The sequence below is a fragment of the Spermophilus citellus genome, assembly GCF_964194105.1.
Source record: "Spermophilus citellus genome assembly, chromosome: 17".
Lineage (NCBI taxonomy): Eukaryota > Metazoa > Chordata > Mammalia > Rodentia > Sciuridae > Spermophilus > Spermophilus citellus.
In genome coordinates, this window is record NC_138199.1 from 29193488 (window position 1) to 29211900 (window position 18413).

The following is an 18413-nucleotide window of genomic DNA, read 5'->3' on the forward strand; positions in this document are numbered from 1 at the left end:
GCAGTGCTAGGGACTGAACCCAGGGCCACCTTATTTGCTAGGCAAGCTTCATCCCAGCCCTTTTAATTTTTATTTTGAGATAGGGTCTGACTATGTTGTATAGGCTGACCTCAAACTTGTGAACCTCCTGCCTCAGTCTCCTGAGTAGCTGGGATTATAGGTGTGTACCACCAACACCTAGCTGGTAAGAATACTTCTCTAACAGTTGCACATTTTTCTCAAATCAACAGATGTACTCCTAAGGCACTGGGGGGAGCGGGGGAAGGAGGAGAATGAAATGAAGATCCTTCTATAATGAAAATGAGTTTCTTAATTTATCTGTTTCATAATTTTATATTTCAAGGGTGGTGAAACTTCTAAAAATACAGCACAGTTTACTAAGCAAAAATCTACATTAAATACAAATTGCCTGACAGAGCTACCACAAAAGGGCAGGCATAATGCAAATGCCTGTGCATGGGGAAGTCTTTTGTCCCTGGATAAATGTGAAAGCTCTTGGAAGGGAAGACTGACAGCCTCAGAGAATGAACCTCTTAATTTACCCAAGTGGCAGGGCCCAGCAGTAGGAATTTCACAGACACTGTCTTCTCACTGCTTTATGTCAGACTTAGAGGAGGGCCCCTCTTGGAGGGCAGGGAAACTGTTTTCAAAGGTCTCCTTAAGCCCATTGTACCCCCACAACATGTCACACTGAGTCATTTTCCTTCTAAGGACAGTGGTGGTTTGGGGGATTCCTTTCCCTGTTTTTGTGTTGGGTTTGTTAATAAGGAAGACATCACACAAAGTTATTACAGGGCTATCCAGATGATATTTTTAGTCTCTATATAGAACCTGTCAGGACAGTCAAGAATCTGAGCAAGATCCATTTAAAAGCATTTGTATGAGGGGCGCATACACACACACACACACACACACACACACACACACACACACGCTTGTAGATTACAAAATAACGTGAAATGGATCACGATGGTTGCTGACTATAGTCAGCACTGGGAGTGAGACTTCCCTGCATACCTTTCATTTCTTTCTTTCTTTCCTTCCTTCCTTCCTTCTGACACATTGCTAGAAACCAAACCCAGAGTCCTGCATATGCTAGCCAAGCGCTCTACCACTAAGACACATACCCAGCCCAATTTTTTTTAATGTACTACCATTCTAGAAAATAATATTTTTTCAAATGCTAAATCTATTTGTATAAAAATGGAAGCACATACATTTACATATATAGTACATGCACATTCTTTTTGCTGAAAGAATAGGAAAGCAGTATTAACAGTAGTTATCTTTGGAAAGAGGATTATTTTTACAATTAAAAAAATGTTGGCTTTCTCTTGCAAATGGAAAAAAGTTAATATGTGGAAAAGGCATATTAACTACATGCTGAGTCAAGGAATACAGTGGCTTTTAATGTAAATAGTCAGTAGGACCGCCATAATTTGTGCTGGATGCACAGAGACAGACAAATCCCTCTTTCCTCATAAAGGCATATCAGTTTTTGTTCTAGGATCTACATTCACCTGGAACTACTGGCTCTGTAGCAGAGCACACTCAGATGACCTAAGGAAAAAAGTCACCAACAGCATTCACAGGCCAGCAGCACTTCAGAAAGTGTCTCAAAACTAGAGTATTGCACCACAGCCTCGGCAAATTAATACTTTTCCTAAATCCAAATGAAAGGCAGTATGTTCAAGTAGTATTAAGTAGTATTTTACTCTTAAGATCATTTGTACAAGCTTCAAACAATGGATCCAAGGGTTGAAGCCAGGGACCTTGTGTAAATTAAGGAAACTGATTTCCCCCCAGGAAAGTGCTTTAAGGTATTTAATTCCAATTCATCCTCAGGCCTAACATTGGAATAGTCAGAATTCTTAGGTGCCAAACAGATGTGTAATCTTAAATAGGCAAATACAATTCAGTAAGAAAACAAATCCGTTTCAAAATAAAAGGTCTGATTTGTCCTAAAAAGTTGACTATCAAGAAAAACCAAGCTGGGCACCAAGGCTCATGCCTATAATCCCAGTGGCTTGAGAGGCTGAAGCAGGGGGATCACGAGTTCAAAGCCAGCCTCAGCAAAAGCACTAAGCAACTCAGTGAGACCCCGTCTCTAAATAAAATACAAAATAGGGCTGGGGATGTGGCTCAGAGGTCAAGTGCCCCTGAGTTCAATTCCGGGTATGCCCCCCACCAAAAAAAGGGAAAAAACTAATGTATCAGCACCAGGCACTAGGCTGCTTTGTAGCTAGTTGGCATCTACCACTAACTTTAAAACAAAATGCCACAATTAATTAGCCAGCAATACCCTCATCCTGCCTGTGATGGGGGGAAATGGCATTAAGAAAAAGACTCCCTCAGGCCCTATTAGGACTTAATGAGCTGGTGAAGGAAGGGGAGTGCTGGGGTCAGGGAAAAGGCAGTCAGTATTGCCACACAACCTTCAGAAAGGGAAGGAACTGGGCCTCCTGGACAATGGGGTGCCCTCAACTACATGCTATCAGGCGTTATCTAGACACGGCTACTCCCACAAGATCTTTTGCAGGAAACAAATGCACTCCCTACATGCCCAGCCAATACAGCAATTTTGCTCCTTTAAAGTATGAATTACATCAAGAGGGAGAAAATGTGGCATTAAGATCACCTAGCCAGGGCTGGGGTTGTGGCTCAGTGGTAGAGCACTCACCTAGCACATGTGAGGCACTGGGTTCGATCCTCAGCACCACATAAAAATGAAATAAAGATATTGTGTCCACCTACAACTAAAATTTTTTTTTAAATATTTTTAAAAAAAGATCACCTAGTCATTGTCTGTGATTTCATGACCTGCAACCAGCAGATGGAAGGTATACTGATTTTCAAAACAGCAAAATGGAAGAGATTCTGCAAACTACAGCTGGACTTGACTTCAACCCTTAAACAGATCCTACAGTGTACGGTTCTTAACCACACACAAAAAGGATCCATTAGGAGCAAGCCTGGATTTTACTAAATAAAATCATTTCAGATGGTCTTTCCCAGAGAGGAAAAGAGTAAATATCTAAGTTACAGCAAGCTATGTCTTAAGCTCGTTTACGATAAATATGTTAGCTAAATGGATAAGCGTAGGTTAGACAGTAACACAATTAGGCAGATATGGAACTGGCTGGATTTCAGGTTGGTTAAACAAATGATTAACGAACTGTGATTAACCTGGAAGTCCTTAGTACTGTGCCATGATCCCATCTCTCTCTCTCTCTCTCTCTCTCTCTATATATATATATATATATTTTTTTTTTTTAATGTCTTTATTTTATGTGGTGCTGAGGATCGAACCCAGGGCCTCACACATGCTAGGCAAGCACTCTACCGCTGAGCCACAAACCCAGCCCAATATATATATATATATATATAAATACACTGTGTGAATAAAGGTCTGAAAGGGATCATACATAATTCAAAGCTAGCAAAGGGCTCTAATTATTGTTATGGCCACCTCAGCCTACAAAATGATTTCAACATACTGCAAAAAATGAGCAAATCTAAATAAATGGTTGAAAATGAGGGAGATGAGATTTTGGACTCTCTTCTCATTTGTTCAGGTATATGATTGACAATGATAGGTGAAAAAGACTTCAGAGTTCTGGATGACCAAAAGGTCAATGGGACAACACAGTGTGAAGTGACTTGTAAGAAAAGCTGATGCAATCTTGGGCTCTGATAAGGTTAAGTATAGATAAGATCTAGAACAAGGGGGTGATGCCTACCCTCTGTGATTGACTTTGTGTTCAGATACTGTAGAGTCTGTGTACAGGTGTGGGGACTCCTCTTTTAAGAAAGGTTCCAGGAAGACTGGAGTGTAGCTCAATGGTACAGTGCTTGCATGGAGGCTCTGGATTCAATCCCCAACACCACAAACACACACACATACAAAAGGGCCCAGGGAAACTTGGAGAAGGCTCAGATATGATGAGGCTGTGAACCCATGCCATATGAGAAATGGTCCAAGAACCAAAAAAACTTTGCATTTGGTAGAGAGTTTTGTTTTTGTGGCACAAGGGATTGAACCTAGGGCTTTAAGTGCTCTGTCACTGAGCTACACCCCAGCCTGGAATTTCACATTTGAGAGACAGAAGAGTTGCTTGTGGTTCTCTGAAGACAAGGAGGTCCCCTGAGGAGGATGGCTGATGTAAGGATGGACTTCCTCAGTAGATAGTGTAAGTGGTCACTAGAAACACTCCAGAACAGAACAGACAGTCATCTCCAGGGCACATTTCCTCTGAGAACACAGAGGTTTCCCCTGATGTTCCCCCCTTCTTGAGGTTTGGTCCCCTGGCTTGAGATTCCACCCTCTGGGGACACAGGTACAGATGTCACTCAGGCAAGGTCAATTGGGCTTTTACACATCCTGGCCATAGCAGTCAGTGCTGGATGGGAAAGTGAGTAAGCTGGCCTCTTCCTGCTGGGGATCTCAGAAGATGCAAAGTAGACCTAGACTGCTGGTGGCCTTCGTGTCACAATGAAGAGCAGCCTGCTAGAGGTCAGGACCCAGATACACAAGCAGAGTAGACAGATGGGGATGGGCCACTGTCCCTGAGCTGCCCAGGCCTCATGATGACCTACGCCTATCCTTCTCAGCTATGGGAGGCTGGGACCCTTTCCAAGCCAGGATTTAAGAAGCTACAGACTTAGATAAAAGGAAAAACATGGATAGGAAAGTTCAGAAGTATAGCAAGGAGGGGATGGGGCTGTAGTTCAGTGGCACATGTGAGGGGCTGGGTTCAATCCTCAGCACCACATAGAAATAAGTGAAGGTATGCCGTCCATCTGCAACGACGGGAAAAAAAATTTTAAAGAAATATAGCAAGGAAGACCTAAAGCCAGAGAGAGTTTAAATGGACAGGAACAACAACAACAACAAAAAAAAAAAAACAAAAAAAAAAAACTAAGGAAAAGAAGGGAAACTACAGTTGAAGAGATTTAAGAAATGGCTTAAATGTAATGAGTAGACCTTATCTGAATTCAAACAAAACTTTGAATTCAAACAGCCCAACTGTGGGGGATAAAAACAACTGTGAGACAATCAGGGAAACTATAACACTGACTAGATACTTGCTGATTTTAAGATATCGCTAGATACTGTGGGCATGTTTTTAAAAGTCACTTAGTGAAATGTTTATAAAGGAAATGATATATGTCTTCGGATTGTCTTTGGGATCCATGAGCTGATAACTATTGCACCTGTGTGGGTTCAAGGAGATACGCTGTCCTGTTGTCCCTACCTGTGTGATGTTTAAAGTTTTCCATAAGAAGTTTAAAAGTGGGGCTGGAGATATGGCTCAAGCGGTAGCGCGCCCGCCTGGCATGCGTGCGGCCCGGGTTCGATCCTCAGCGCCACATACCAACAAAGATGTTGTGTCCGCCGAAAAAAACTAAAAAATAAATAAAATTCTCTCTCTCTCTCTCTCTCTTTAAAAAAAAAAAAAAAAGAAGTTTAAAAGTAAATAAAGGGCAGAATAAATAACTACATATGTATATTTAAGTATATTTATTTATAAATAAATATATATATTTTTTCCTCCTATCCATTCACAGCTCAAAGGAGAAATAGAATCCATTCAGTAAAATAAGCAAAGTACATGCTTAGCACATGCAAGGCCCTAGGTTTCTTCCCCAACACCAAAATTTTAAAATAAAAAATATAAATTTTAAAAATTGAGCATTTGATTGACTCACAAATAGATGGCCTGGAATTATACTCATATTCAAAAATAGAGATATGTCATAAAATCAACAACAGACAAGTCATTATAGCTATCCTAGTAACAAACTGAAGATTGCCTGGTGCGGTGGCACACGCCTGTAATCCCACAGATTCAAGAGGCTGGACAGGAGGATCACAGTTCAAGGCCAGCCTCAGAAACTCAGAGAGACCCTCAGCAACTTAGCAAAACCCTGTCTCAAAATAAAAAATAAAAAGGGATAGGAATGTAGCTCAACAACAGAGCACCCCTGGGTTCAATCCCCAGTACCACAGGGAAAAAGGAAAAAAAAAACTGAATAGAAACCGATGATAGAGCTAGATGAAAGAACTAGGTACCCTGGAATGGCAGAGGGGTACAAAGACGTAGGAAAGCTGAGAATTCCTCTCTCCTATAATCTGAATAACCATAAAATGTGGAATGAAATGCCCACGCACCGCTCCAGGCATTGTTAAGCACTTTTCCAATATTGACTCATTTAACCCTTAACAACAACCTTATGAGGTGGGTGGGTATTGCTCTCTATTTCCCCCCCCCCCCCCCCCCCCGACCAAGAAACCAGACACAGAAATTATGTAACTTGCCACAAAGTCACTGCTACAAAGTGTGAGCTGGGATGCAAACTAAGAAAACCTGATCCAGTGTTTAAGTTCTTTTTTCACCCACTCGGCCATGTCCTTTAAATATTCATTTCTAATAATGGAGCATTCCCCGAAGGTCCATGAGTCTGAATGATTTGCAGAGCTGCAGCCCAGAGCTGCACTCGCCTCCATTCACACCCGACCAGAGCTCTGCTGGTCACATTGTGACTTTTCCTTACTGCATGTTGTTCCACCCAATCTTTAAATTTCACATGAAACCCTGAAAAATTAGTAACAGATGAGGCAGCTGCACCCAGAGCCACCACGATCAAAAGAAAACTGTCTTGACCTGATCATGTTTAAAGGGGGAAAAGGCAATGTCTTTGGATTTTAAGCAGATTGAATTCATCCAGATTTTTATCCCAGGGATATTGACACAAAAAGGAAAAAAAAAAAAAAAAACCCTATAGAACTGTAGAACCAATGTATCTAGATAAAACTCTCTCCCAGGAAAACAGAGACAACCCTACCCTAGAACAACAAGACTGTCACACCCTGCTTTGTGATAATCCACTAACAATCCAAGATAAAAGCATCATTAGCTGTGGAAATATTACTTGAATTTACCTGTAATTGGCATCTATATCAAAATAATACCATGGGGAGTCGGTGACAGAGCTGACAGAATGCTAAACGTTACGCTTAAGTTGTTTTTCAAAAAGAATTTTCTGAAGTACAGCCCATACGAAAATGTACTGCATATCAGGTCTAAGAGTTATGACCAGCAAGCCGCAGAAAATTTACGTTTGCTTTTAATCACAGATGCCCCAGAACAAAAGTTTCCATTGCAGGGCTTCACTCCAGAATAACAGCACTCGAGCAACTTTCAATTACTATACTTCTTCCTTGTCATAAAGCAGAAAGCACATGTTTGAGATTTCACTGGAAGTTGGAACAGCCGTTTCTGAAAACCTCATAAAAGGGAGGACTGATTTAGTCCTAGGATCTCGGCAGGATACCTGAAGTTCAATTTTGTCTCTGAACAAAAGCACTAAAGCACCCGCAGGCTTTGCATAGGATGAAGGGGAGTTGGGGGCACTTCACTGGCTGAACTAAAAAAAGCCAAATCATTAAAAAGGCCCTTAGAAAGCACCACCAGGGAAAGGTAGCAACAGAAAAGAAGTTCAGGCTCTCCTGTCTTCTGAGTAACAGCAAATGTGTTCAGCAGTTAAACTACCTCTATCTTATTTCAGAGTGTTCTACCCATACAGAGTGAATCCACATTGAAGAGAACACTCAGCCCCCTCCTCTTCCAGGGAGCATGTTTGATGTGAACGTTTTTAAGATACAATTACATGAACAGAAATGACAGAGTTGTTTAAGGGAGGTCAGCCAGTTCTTTGATCCAACACTGTGACCCTGGATCTGATCATCAGTTTTCTTTGCTTCAATTCTCCGATTCTTAACATACTTTGAAAAGTTAAAACACTTAATATCCACTGATTGCTACTTGCTGGGAGAGGTAATATGCATGGCTTTTGAGCTTCGTGGAAGAAAGATGCTAGAGAAATACAAACTATTTATGAAATGTAAAAGCATGGAATGGTAGGTCTGCAGATGAGACTATTTTAATAGACTAAGATACTTGGTATTTCAAAAGGGAGAGTCAAGCCTTTTCCTATTTTTGAACATAGAATTACAGGGCAATGCTGTTGCACAAGAAGCAATTGGGACTTTCCCTGTTGGGATGTCTATTTGCTCATCTAAGTGCTTTTTTAAATTCTCATTAAGGGCTGGGGTGTAGTTATGGCTAGAGCATTTTTCCATGTGTGCAGGGAAAGAAAAAAATATATATATTATATATAAAAATATTTATATATATATATAAATATTTTATATTAAAATAATATTTTATATATATAAATTATATATATATATATACACACACACACTACACACTTAAGAAACAAAAACAAAACACACGTACAGAGAATGTACAATTAACACAGTTCAATTAAGGCCCAACTCTAACACTAAGTACTAAAATCAAGCTATGTAACAACGAAAGTATGCATTTTAACTTACATGATCTAAAATTATAGTGTTTTCAAGCTATCAATCTGAAAGTCACAGGCCTGATTTTTATGACATTAACCAATTTCTCAGCACCTCAACATCAATCACCTTCCCCTTCTTTTGGTTGGGTTCTAATTTCAAGGACCTTATAGTCTAACAAAAAAGATGAAGAAAAAATTTTAAACTCTATTCCAGTGACTTGGGAGGCTGAGGCAGGAGGATTGCAACTACAAAGCTAGCCTCAATAACTCAGCAAGACCCTGAGTTAACTTAGTGAGACCCTGTCTCAAAATTAAAAAAATAAAAGGGGCTGGTGCTATAACTTAGTGGTACAGTGCCCCTGGGTTCAAACCCCAGTACCTAAAAATAAATAAATAAATAGATAGATAGATAGATAGATAGATAAAATAGGGGCTGGAGATATAGTTTAGGGATTGCATGCTCGAGGGCCTGGGCTTGAGTCCAAACACATATATAAATACATAAAGTAAATTTCAAGAGGGACAGGAAAGTTATCTAAAGCAGAGACATCAGGAGCTCTACACTCAGCCAGGTGAGGAAGAGGGAGAATACAGCATATTCCAGAAACGAAAGTCCAGTGGAGTTCTATAATACAGGTAAGAGACAAGACTGGAGAAGAGTCAGGGCCGGTAGTCTGGAGTTGACGGCAAAGGCTAGCAGAATTCTTCAGCAGGAGAGTGACAGGGTCAGAGTTGCATCTCCTCCTTCCCTTCCTCTTTTTTGTGGTGCTGGGACAACACCCAGGACACTTGCTGGGCAAGTGTTCTAACATTGAGCTCCACCCCGTCCAGGGGTATATTTCTGAAATGTTCATTCCTTTCTGAAAACAGTCTAGGGCAGTGCTACTCCATTAACATGGGGTCCAAGGACCAATGCTTATCTATGAGTTATTTGTCACTAGTTCAAAACAAGGTTAAGGGCGCGAGGTTGTGGCTCAGTGGCAGAGCACTTGCCTAGCATGTGTGAGGCTCTGGGTTCAATCCTCAGTACCACATACAAATAAATAAATAATAAAAGTACATTGACAACTAAAAAATATATATATATTTTAAAAAGACAAAGTTAAATATAAAAAACAGAGTAGACACTCAGAAATGCTTAAGACAATGGCCCAACAAAACAGCAACATTCAAGCCTGTGATCCATGAGCTCATTTTGTTGAACAGGACAATGACAAGTTTGTATGTTGTCAACTCAAGTGAGGAATCACATGTGGCTCAAGCTGCATATTAGTCATGTGGAGCAAGACAATGTATCAGTGTGTAATTGACTGTAAATCTTTTAAAAATGGATCTTGAAGGGCTGGAGTTGTGGCTCAGCGGTAGAGCACTTGCCAAGTATGCGTGAAACACTGGGTTCGATCTTTGGCACCACATAAAAATAAGTAAATAAAATAAAGAAACTGTGTCCATCTACAACTTAAAAAAAAAAAAATGGATCCTGAACTAGAGCATGAGAGAAGCCCTAATCTCAAGAGCCATTTCAGGGGGCTGTGGTACTGGCTTAGTGGTAGAGCACTTGCCCAGCATGTGTGAGCCACTGGGTTTGTTCCTCAGCACCACATAAAAATAAACAAAAATATTATGTCCATCTGCAATTTAAAAAAAAGAAGAAGGAAAGAAAAAGAGCCATTTCAGGGGGTCAGTACTGAAATCCAGAAGCCCAGGAAAGCTGTTGGAAGAAATGCTCCAGAGGAAACCTGAACTGAAGCAGCGATGTAGGGATGGACAGATGGGCTCAGAGTAAGAAGGCGGTCAAATTAGCCAGACTCGGTGCCTTCAGGATGTGGGCAATCGAGAAGAATCTTTCTGTGAATCCTGACTTTCATGAGGCTCTTCATACCGCTGTTTTATATCTTGCCATTATTTTTAGTCAGGATTCACAAAAAGATTCTAAATTCATAGCCATTTTCTCTGAGTGCCTTTGAATAAGCATAATGACAAATTAATGAAATACAGAAAACTAAGCACCCCGGTGGTTAACACTGTGCACCGCGGGGAATTCAGATTGTGAAGAAAGAAAACACAACCTGAGCCAAGTCTCCACTCTCCCCCTGAAATGAAATCATGCGGTCAGGAGGCAAATCTAGTTCAGAAAGGGGCAGCTGGAGCCCCAGAACCCCCAAGCCCTTTTAGGAAAAAAGAAAGAAAAAAAGAAAGAAAACCCTCAAGGGACTTGTTCATTGCCTGCCCCAGCTGTACACAACACAAAGCCTCCTTCCGCCAATTGATGCAGATATTAAACCAGGCCTTCTACCAAAAGGAAAAGTGATAAATAGAGGGTTGGGAGGAAATCAGGTGGAAATAAATCAATGATGCTAACCTCAAAACCCACTGCCTTCCTCGGTGCTCTATTTCACACCCCAACCCATATCAGAAGACAAATCAGTCAGCAAGAGCTGTGGACAGCCGCTACCTGGAAAATGAGGACTCATCCAGCAGTGGCTACATGTCTGAGAAAACCTATCTTACACCATTCCAGAGCTGAGAAGGCAGGTGGCTCCATGAGGCGTGGCATTTCTATTGCTCCAAAGCAGGCTCCTCCATTTCCCATGTTGAAAAAACAGAAATCCTTCAACCTCCACACTGCCCAGATTTGAGCAACAAGAGTCAGCAGGAGACAGGCCTAATGGCTTTGGGAAACCACAAAATAATCACCAAGTACATAATTTCTCTCAAGAAGGGTGCTTGATGGTTTTTAAGTTGCTACCCATTATCATACCAAGGCTTCAGTGATTAGCAATCCAGAGTTGCAGAGACTGGCCTCAAACTCATGATCCTCCTGCCTCAGCCTCCCAAGAAGTCTACAGTTTGACTGGCAAATATAAATATGGAGCTCAGTACCTATCAGTAATCTCCCACAACTTTAAAACACAGTATTATTGTCTATTCATTTGCTTTTGGTATTTCATTCTCTGAGGTCTTTCTCCTCAATTACAATGTCTTGTAGGGCAATTCTTTCAACACCTTCACCATATCCCCTTGCATGCTTGTAAGTCATTGATTTGAAAAAGTTAAAAAAAAAAAAGACAAAAAGAAAGAAAAAATATACACACACATACACCTGGTAAGTTTTGCAATTTCTGTGATGTGATGCATTCCAAAGGCTCAAGCTATGAAATGAATTACTAAATTTGAAGATCAGTTACTAACTAATAATAAATAGCATTTACTGAGCACTTACTATTTGCCAAGCAAGGGTATATTATCTTATATATTCTACACAACAATCCTGTAAGGCAGGTGATACTATTATTATTTCCATTCTACAGGTAAGTAACCTATGTGGGCACAAATACCCACAGTCAATATAAAGCAGAGCCAGCCAGTCATGGTGGTACACACCTGTAATCCCAGGGTCTTGGGAGGCTGAGACAGGAGGATTGCAAGTTCAAAGCCAGCCACAGCAACTTAGCAAGGCCGTAAGCAACTTGGTGAGACCCTGTCTCAAAAAATGAGGGCTGGGGCTGTAGCTCATTTGTAAGTGTGTAGCTCTCACTCTTGCCTAGCATGTGTGAGACCCTGGGTTTGATCCTCAGCACCACATAAAAATAAATAAATAAAATAAAAGTAGTGTGTCCATCTACAACTAATTTTTTAAAAATTAATAATATAAATAAATAATGAAGTGGGCTAGGGATGTGGCTCAGTAGTTAAGCACCCCTGGGTTCAATCCTGGAACCAAAAAAAAAAAAAAAAAAAGGAGCCAACATCTGAACTCAGGCAGAAGGATAAAAGAATCTACATTTGTAGCTAGTAGACTGCTTCATCATACAGAAAAAAAAAAGTAAGATTAAATAATGGAACAAGGAAAAAGCCTCTCAAGGAACATTGCTCTTATTAATTTAATTGGACTGTTGTCTTTTATTAAACTGACCAACATCCTAGAAACACAGTCACCAGTGGACACCTATCCTGGCTGGTCCAGGGTCTTTATTAGGAAGGCAAAAAACCCTAGTTTCAAAAGCTGTATCTTTTTTACCATCTTAAAAGTGAAGAGGAGGGCTGGGGATGTGGCTCAGTGGTAGAGCGCTTACCTAGCATGCATGAGGTCCTGGATTCAATTCCCAGCACTGGGGGGGGGGGGGGGCAGGGGATGAGAATAAGAAAAGATAAGGTGACCCGTCCCTGTTCTTTTATTGACTACAGTATTTGGATTTGAGAACAAGTAGAAGAGATGAAACTATAGACTATCTGAGCTGGCACAAGATCCCATCCACCCAAAGACCCAAAAGGATTCAGGTGAATTCTAAGCCACGCCTCTTTTTTAATCCGAACCAAAGAACCATCATGAGCAGTTAGAGCAGCAGCCCAATATAGAGCAGCTGGAGGATGGCTCCATTTCCCCTGGCCAAAGCAGGTAGGCTAGGATGCCCCCTGACTCAGCTAATCTCCCACCCCAACTTCCTCTTCCCTTTCTGCCATGCAGAAAGTTCTGGGACCAAGCCAGAGCCAAATAACCTGTTGGGAGGGAAGTCACTGTCTACTCCCTTTCATGTCATGCACCCACAATGACCAAATGTTTTCCATCAGGCACCCAGCCCAGGCAAAGCCAGGTCCTGTGGCTTTAAAATGAAAAGCAGTGCTTTCTTCTGACTCTGAAGTGGATCTTGGAGACAGATCCTCCAGTTTTGACAACTGAGTAAGTTAAACTCATCTAAAGGGACAGATCCAATCCTCAAAGTCCAAATCTTCACCCTTTTCCAACTATTCGTCACTCTCTCTCTCTTTAGAAATCTCAAAAACATCCACCAACCTACTTATTAAAACAAGACTAACTGCCTTACTTCAGGATTATAGGTTTCGTGACAAAACTGGTCTTATAAATGCACTCAAAGTTCTATTATCATCTAATTACAATTTCTATACAGCTATATAATAATGTGTGTGTTGTGGAAGCCAAAAAGAAAAAAAAAGAAGCTTTAATTACTTTTGTACCTACCATTAAAACAAGCAGAAACAGGACAACCTTCCATAAAGAATTTTTAAAAGAGAGAAAAAGAGAAGGATGCTGGAATCCCTTTACTTAGTGGTTTCTCATAGCTTCAATGAAGGTGAGAGGAGCCAGAGAAGATGCAGGCTGAACATATATGGTCATCCCCAGACTTTCTTACTATATAAAGGAGAAATTAATAAAAGAAGAAAAAAAGAAATACCACACAGCATTTTCTTTCCCCACCATAATTTTTCAATTTTCTTTAGAGAAATGCCAGCCAATAACTAATTAGAACCATATCCTTTGTTATCCCAATGGGAAGAAGTACACAAATGGTTTTAAAGAGCAAATGTTAATGAGAACTTTAAAAAAAATGTAATCTGTAACTTTGGTTCCCTTCACTGTAAAAGAAAATTCCCTTCTTTAAAGCTATTTTTATGGTTGGTGAAATAGCATGAACAGAGCCCATCAAAAAAAAAGTTAAGTGTTCACCTACCCAGTGCCCTGAACTGGGGGTGCCCTGGCTTTTCACTGCTCTTAGGGTGAAATTAGCATCACAAACTCACGGATTTCTATGCACCCCATTTTAAACAAGAGAGACAAAAACTCAGTTACAAAAGAGGAATTCGTTTTACATCTCTTTGGTTTCAAGGAAGAAAAATAATTCCTTTCAAAGTGAATACACAGCTTTTGCAATTTCCAAGAGTATGTTTTTCATAAGAAACACAGCTGGAGCCTTTTTACCTGGTATACATCACTACGAATAAGAATGTTTCTGGGATCGGATCTTGAGCTGCCTATTCACCAATATCCAGAGGCAGAAACTACCTCCTTGAAAACTAGTCTGGGTTTTGAACAACAAAGTAAATTCTAGGATATGAGTCAGAAAAACTCTGAGAAAAAAATAAATTTAGGGGGGTGAGAAATATAGCTCAGTGGTAGAACACATATTTAGCACATACAAGACTCCCAGGTTTGATCCCCAGCTAAACAAACAAACAAAAATCTTTAAATAAAAAATTTAAGATGCTAACACATCACAGTTTAGGTACCTCCACACTATAAACTATATTTTCAAACGGGATCTCCATGTTCTCCAGATGCTTCATCCTGATGAAATTCAGCAGGTCCAGGCTAGAGCCACAGAACCTTCTCCCCCCCCCCCCCTAAAAGGGACTAGCAGCTAGGGTAGAGAGAATCAAACATGGCCTATGTCATATCAAATATGCCCATTTTTTTGGGGGGGGAGCTTTAAGATTTCCAAAACATCTCAATGTATTCCATATTTTTACTATCCAACAATTTTATTTTCCCTTTTGTAAAAAACATAACAATAGACCTAGCTATGTAACATTTACCATTCCTTGTTTGTATTCAAAAGCCAGAAATCATTTATATTCCCCAATGAGGATATTATTTTAAACAGACTTCAGTCTACAACAGAAACTTGCTAGAACAATAAAAGTATTTTTTGATAAATCACTTTCTGAGCATTATTTCTCCCCAAAACAGTCATATACACAACCAAAGAAAACAAAGGATTCTCATATTTTGAAGCAAAAAGTACTAGCCATGCATATTCACACCCTATCAAGCATATAAATCAAATATGGGCAAAATAACCTAAAAAGTGGTCAAAAATGCGAAGTCTTGCTTCTCTGTGGTTAGTGAACCCATGTTTTTCCAATGTTAAATTTGCAAACTGCATTTGTTAAACTGTATTTCATACTTTAAATCTCAAGTCTGTACCTTAACACTGCTTTGGGATGGAAGATTTACTCGAGACATTTGGGGTCACAGTACAAGCCTTTTGCTCTCACTAAATCTAAATCATGCTTCTCAACAAGATTCTGTACACACATAAAAGAAACACATGGCATGCGTTACCATCCTCCCTAGAGGAAACTAAACGCCCCAAAATAGTCTCCCTCCTGTCCACCCCATAAACTGAGATTCTCCTCAGAAAGGGAAGGAGTTGGAATCCTTCTGCATCAGACACACTAATTAAGCAAGAGCACTCCAAAACTTTTTCTGTTACCATTCATTACAAAATGTCCTGAATTTGTTTTATTGAAATGGACATCTTCATCCAACAGATACACACAGGAACCCAAACTAATTCCAACAGCAAACTGGGAGGAAAGAGAAGTTGACAGCAAAGTATGTATCTCCTGGAATCCTAGTTATCCCAGTCAAGCTGCATCTATGGGATCAGTTCTTCATTTAATTCCAAGTAGCCAAAACAACAGTGGCCCACCAAGAAACTAAGGGATCTGCAAGGACGGGACTGCTCCTGGGCCTGGAGATAGCTGGACAGCCAGACAATGAAAAGCTCCCCGGAGGCCACTAATTCAGCCCCGGGAAAGGGGGAAAAGTAGGGAAAAGCCAAGACAAGAAAGCTCCCTTCTCACCCCAAACCACGGTTAGTGGCCGTCTCCCTGGGGCGATCAGTGGCCTGACCCCAGAATCGGCCTCCAGGTCCCTAGTGCTTTGGGAGGGGGCCCCAGGAAGGCAGGTTTCTCTGGAATAGAAAGGAAACTTCCTGGTTTGGGCATTATGGGTAGGGGGCTAGCGCTCTCCCCAACCCATTACAGGTATCCACCAGGAGTTAAGTGGTTGGGGGAAGGCCCCCTCCCTGCACTAATAGAAAGAGGTGAGGGGAGGTCACTGGGTAGCGACCCTAGAGAATAATCACCCTTTCGCGAGACTCCCAAGTGTGAGAAGCGGTCACAGTTTAAGCCAGGGTCCAGGGGGCTAAGGGGTGTCAAAACTTCCCATCGCGGGAGCAGCCTGACACTGGCACCTAGGAGTTGCCGCCAGCGCCCCAACCTAGGATCGGGGTGCGAGCTCAGATAGGGATAAGAGAGGAGGTGCGTGCCAAGATGGAGAAGGAGGGCAAGGGGACAGCAGAGTAGGGGCGGCGAGGACCGGGCTCCCGGGAGCGCGGGGGCTTCGAGGCCGGGGGCGCCAACAGGCCCGCGCCGCTCACCTTCCTGTGCTTCTCCTTGTAGGGCAGCGCCAACCACGGCATGTCCCGCACGAAGTCTTGCCACTGCCTCTGGTCCTGGTCCGAAGACACGAAGACGATCTCCAGGCGGCGCCGCGGTTCGGGTTCCGCGGCCGCTCCGGCCCCCGGCCCCGGCCCAGCCCCGGCCCCTGGCCCGGCCGCCGCGTCCCCCCGCAGGCGGCCGTAGAAGGCGGCCAGGCTGGCGCTGAGCTGCGCGCAGGGGGCGCTCAGGCTACAGCCGAAGTAGAGCCCGAGAAGGGAGATGCCGCGGGCGCCAAGCGAGTGCACGTCCACCTCCTCGCCGCCGCCGGTCACCAGCTTCTCGCCAAGCAGTTCTTCCAGGAAGCCCGACATCCTGGCCCACCGCAGCCCCAGCACGCGGGCGGCGGGCGGGTAGACTGCTGCTACCCGGCTCCCTCGGTCCGCGCGGCGGGCGGGCGGAGGCGGTGGCAAAGGCGGCGGGCGCGGATGAGGAGAGCTCCGCCCACCGGTCCGCCCACGCCACGCCCCTCCAGCCCACGCTCGCCACGCCCCCTCCGTGGCTGACCCAGGCTGCCGGGCACACTAGGTGCAGTCTACCCAGGCTGGTCCCCAGCAGCTGGCGCCCCGGCGCCCCAGCAAGAGGTCGCGGGCTTACAGCGCGTGACCAAAGAAATCTGACCCGAAACGCTCCACCGTGACCTCAATGCCTTGGGCCTAAGTGAAGACAGGAGAAGGGTCTGCTGAGCCGGAGCTTTCTGAGGCTGCAAACCAATGTCGAACTGGACTTGGCCGCACTTTTGCCGGTATATCCTCTTCCCTCCCAATTCTAAGTTCTCTCCAGACTTCTCCAAAGGTGTCTCCCTCCCCGTCACCCTGTTCTGTACCCACTCCTTGTTCCTCCACCTCCTTCTCCTTTCTCCCCACACAAAGCTTAACCCTAAGGGCACTTAGGACCCACTAACCTCTCATAAAACTTAAAGGATTTAGTGTCTTTGCCACACAATATCACTTTATCAGGCTAAGTCTTGCTCGGCAGTTATTTCTCTGTGTATATTTTGTATTTTCTATTATAACTGGACTAGAGGACACCATGTCTTCTATTTCTTGTGCGCCTGTGAAGTACGAGGCACACAAGAAAAAGAATTCATAAATACTAGTGAATTGATTGCAAGTCGTAGTGTGGGATTTCAGTTCACAGGTCGGTGAGACCATGTCCCATCAGCGAAAGGCTCTCTTCCATCTCCACAAACATGCAACAGATGCCGATCGCAGCATCTCTAAATCAATGTTGGCAGCTCTCCTGATTGGCTTCAAAACTTATATAAAGTCTGTTGATGGCTGAGAAACATTCTAAGGAATTTTTTCCTCAAATGGCAAATGTTCACGGATGTTTAAGGAGAAAGTTTTTCTCACCACTTTTTAAATTGGTTCATTATAGTGGCACATACTAATGGGATATGTTGTCGCATATTTGTACATGCACACATTACACAATATAACAAATTGGCCAATATAACTCCCCTCCACTTTCCCCCTCCGGCCCATCTTCCACCCCTTGGTCACCTCCCTCTACTGATCTTTAGGGTGAAACTTTATTAAACAGGTGGTCTGTTTAATAAAGTCTCCCAGGCTCCCAACCACCTCTACCCACAAACATGACAAAAATGTATTCCATGCCCACCCGCCAAAGAGGGCTTTGGTGTGACAGCAAAAGGAAACACACACACACACACACACACACACACACACACACACACACACACAAATAATAAACTATCAGCCCTCCAGTGCTTTTAAAGTTATTTCTTTGGTATCTACCGCCATCTAATGGAAAGAGCGAGAAAAGAAAAAGTTCTACCAGCCCCAAGGTGTGAAAAATGTTGCTGGGCAGGACCAAGCAGAACTCTTGTTATTTACAAAGGTCCCCTCCCTGTCCCCTCACACGCAAACACGCACACATTCACGCACACATCATAGCAGGTCTCAACAGGATATCATTTAAACCTCCCAATTTAACTGCAAGCTTTGACCCAAACATAAACTTTCGAGCCCTAAAGTTCTCAAATTTGTGAACAG

At 42.6% G+C, this 18413-nt stretch overlaps 1 protein-coding gene across 2 annotated transcripts in view; it reads right to left on the reverse strand.

The window, feature by feature from the left end:
- NXN (nucleoredoxin) overlaps window positions 1–16829 on the reverse strand; it is a 150395-nt gene extending 133566 nt beyond the window's left edge. The window contains exon 1 of one of the 2 annotated variants that reach the window (XM_081272279.1): window positions 16338–16829. In XM_081272279.1, the coding sequence (XP_081128405.1) occupies window positions 16338–16709 (372 nt within the window). In that variant the 5' untranslated portion in view covers window positions 16710–16829. The remainder of the gene's footprint in view (window positions 1–16337) is intronic. The other variant, XM_081272278.1, reaches the window with a different exon arrangement.
- Window positions 16830–18413: the final 1584 nt, after the last annotated feature.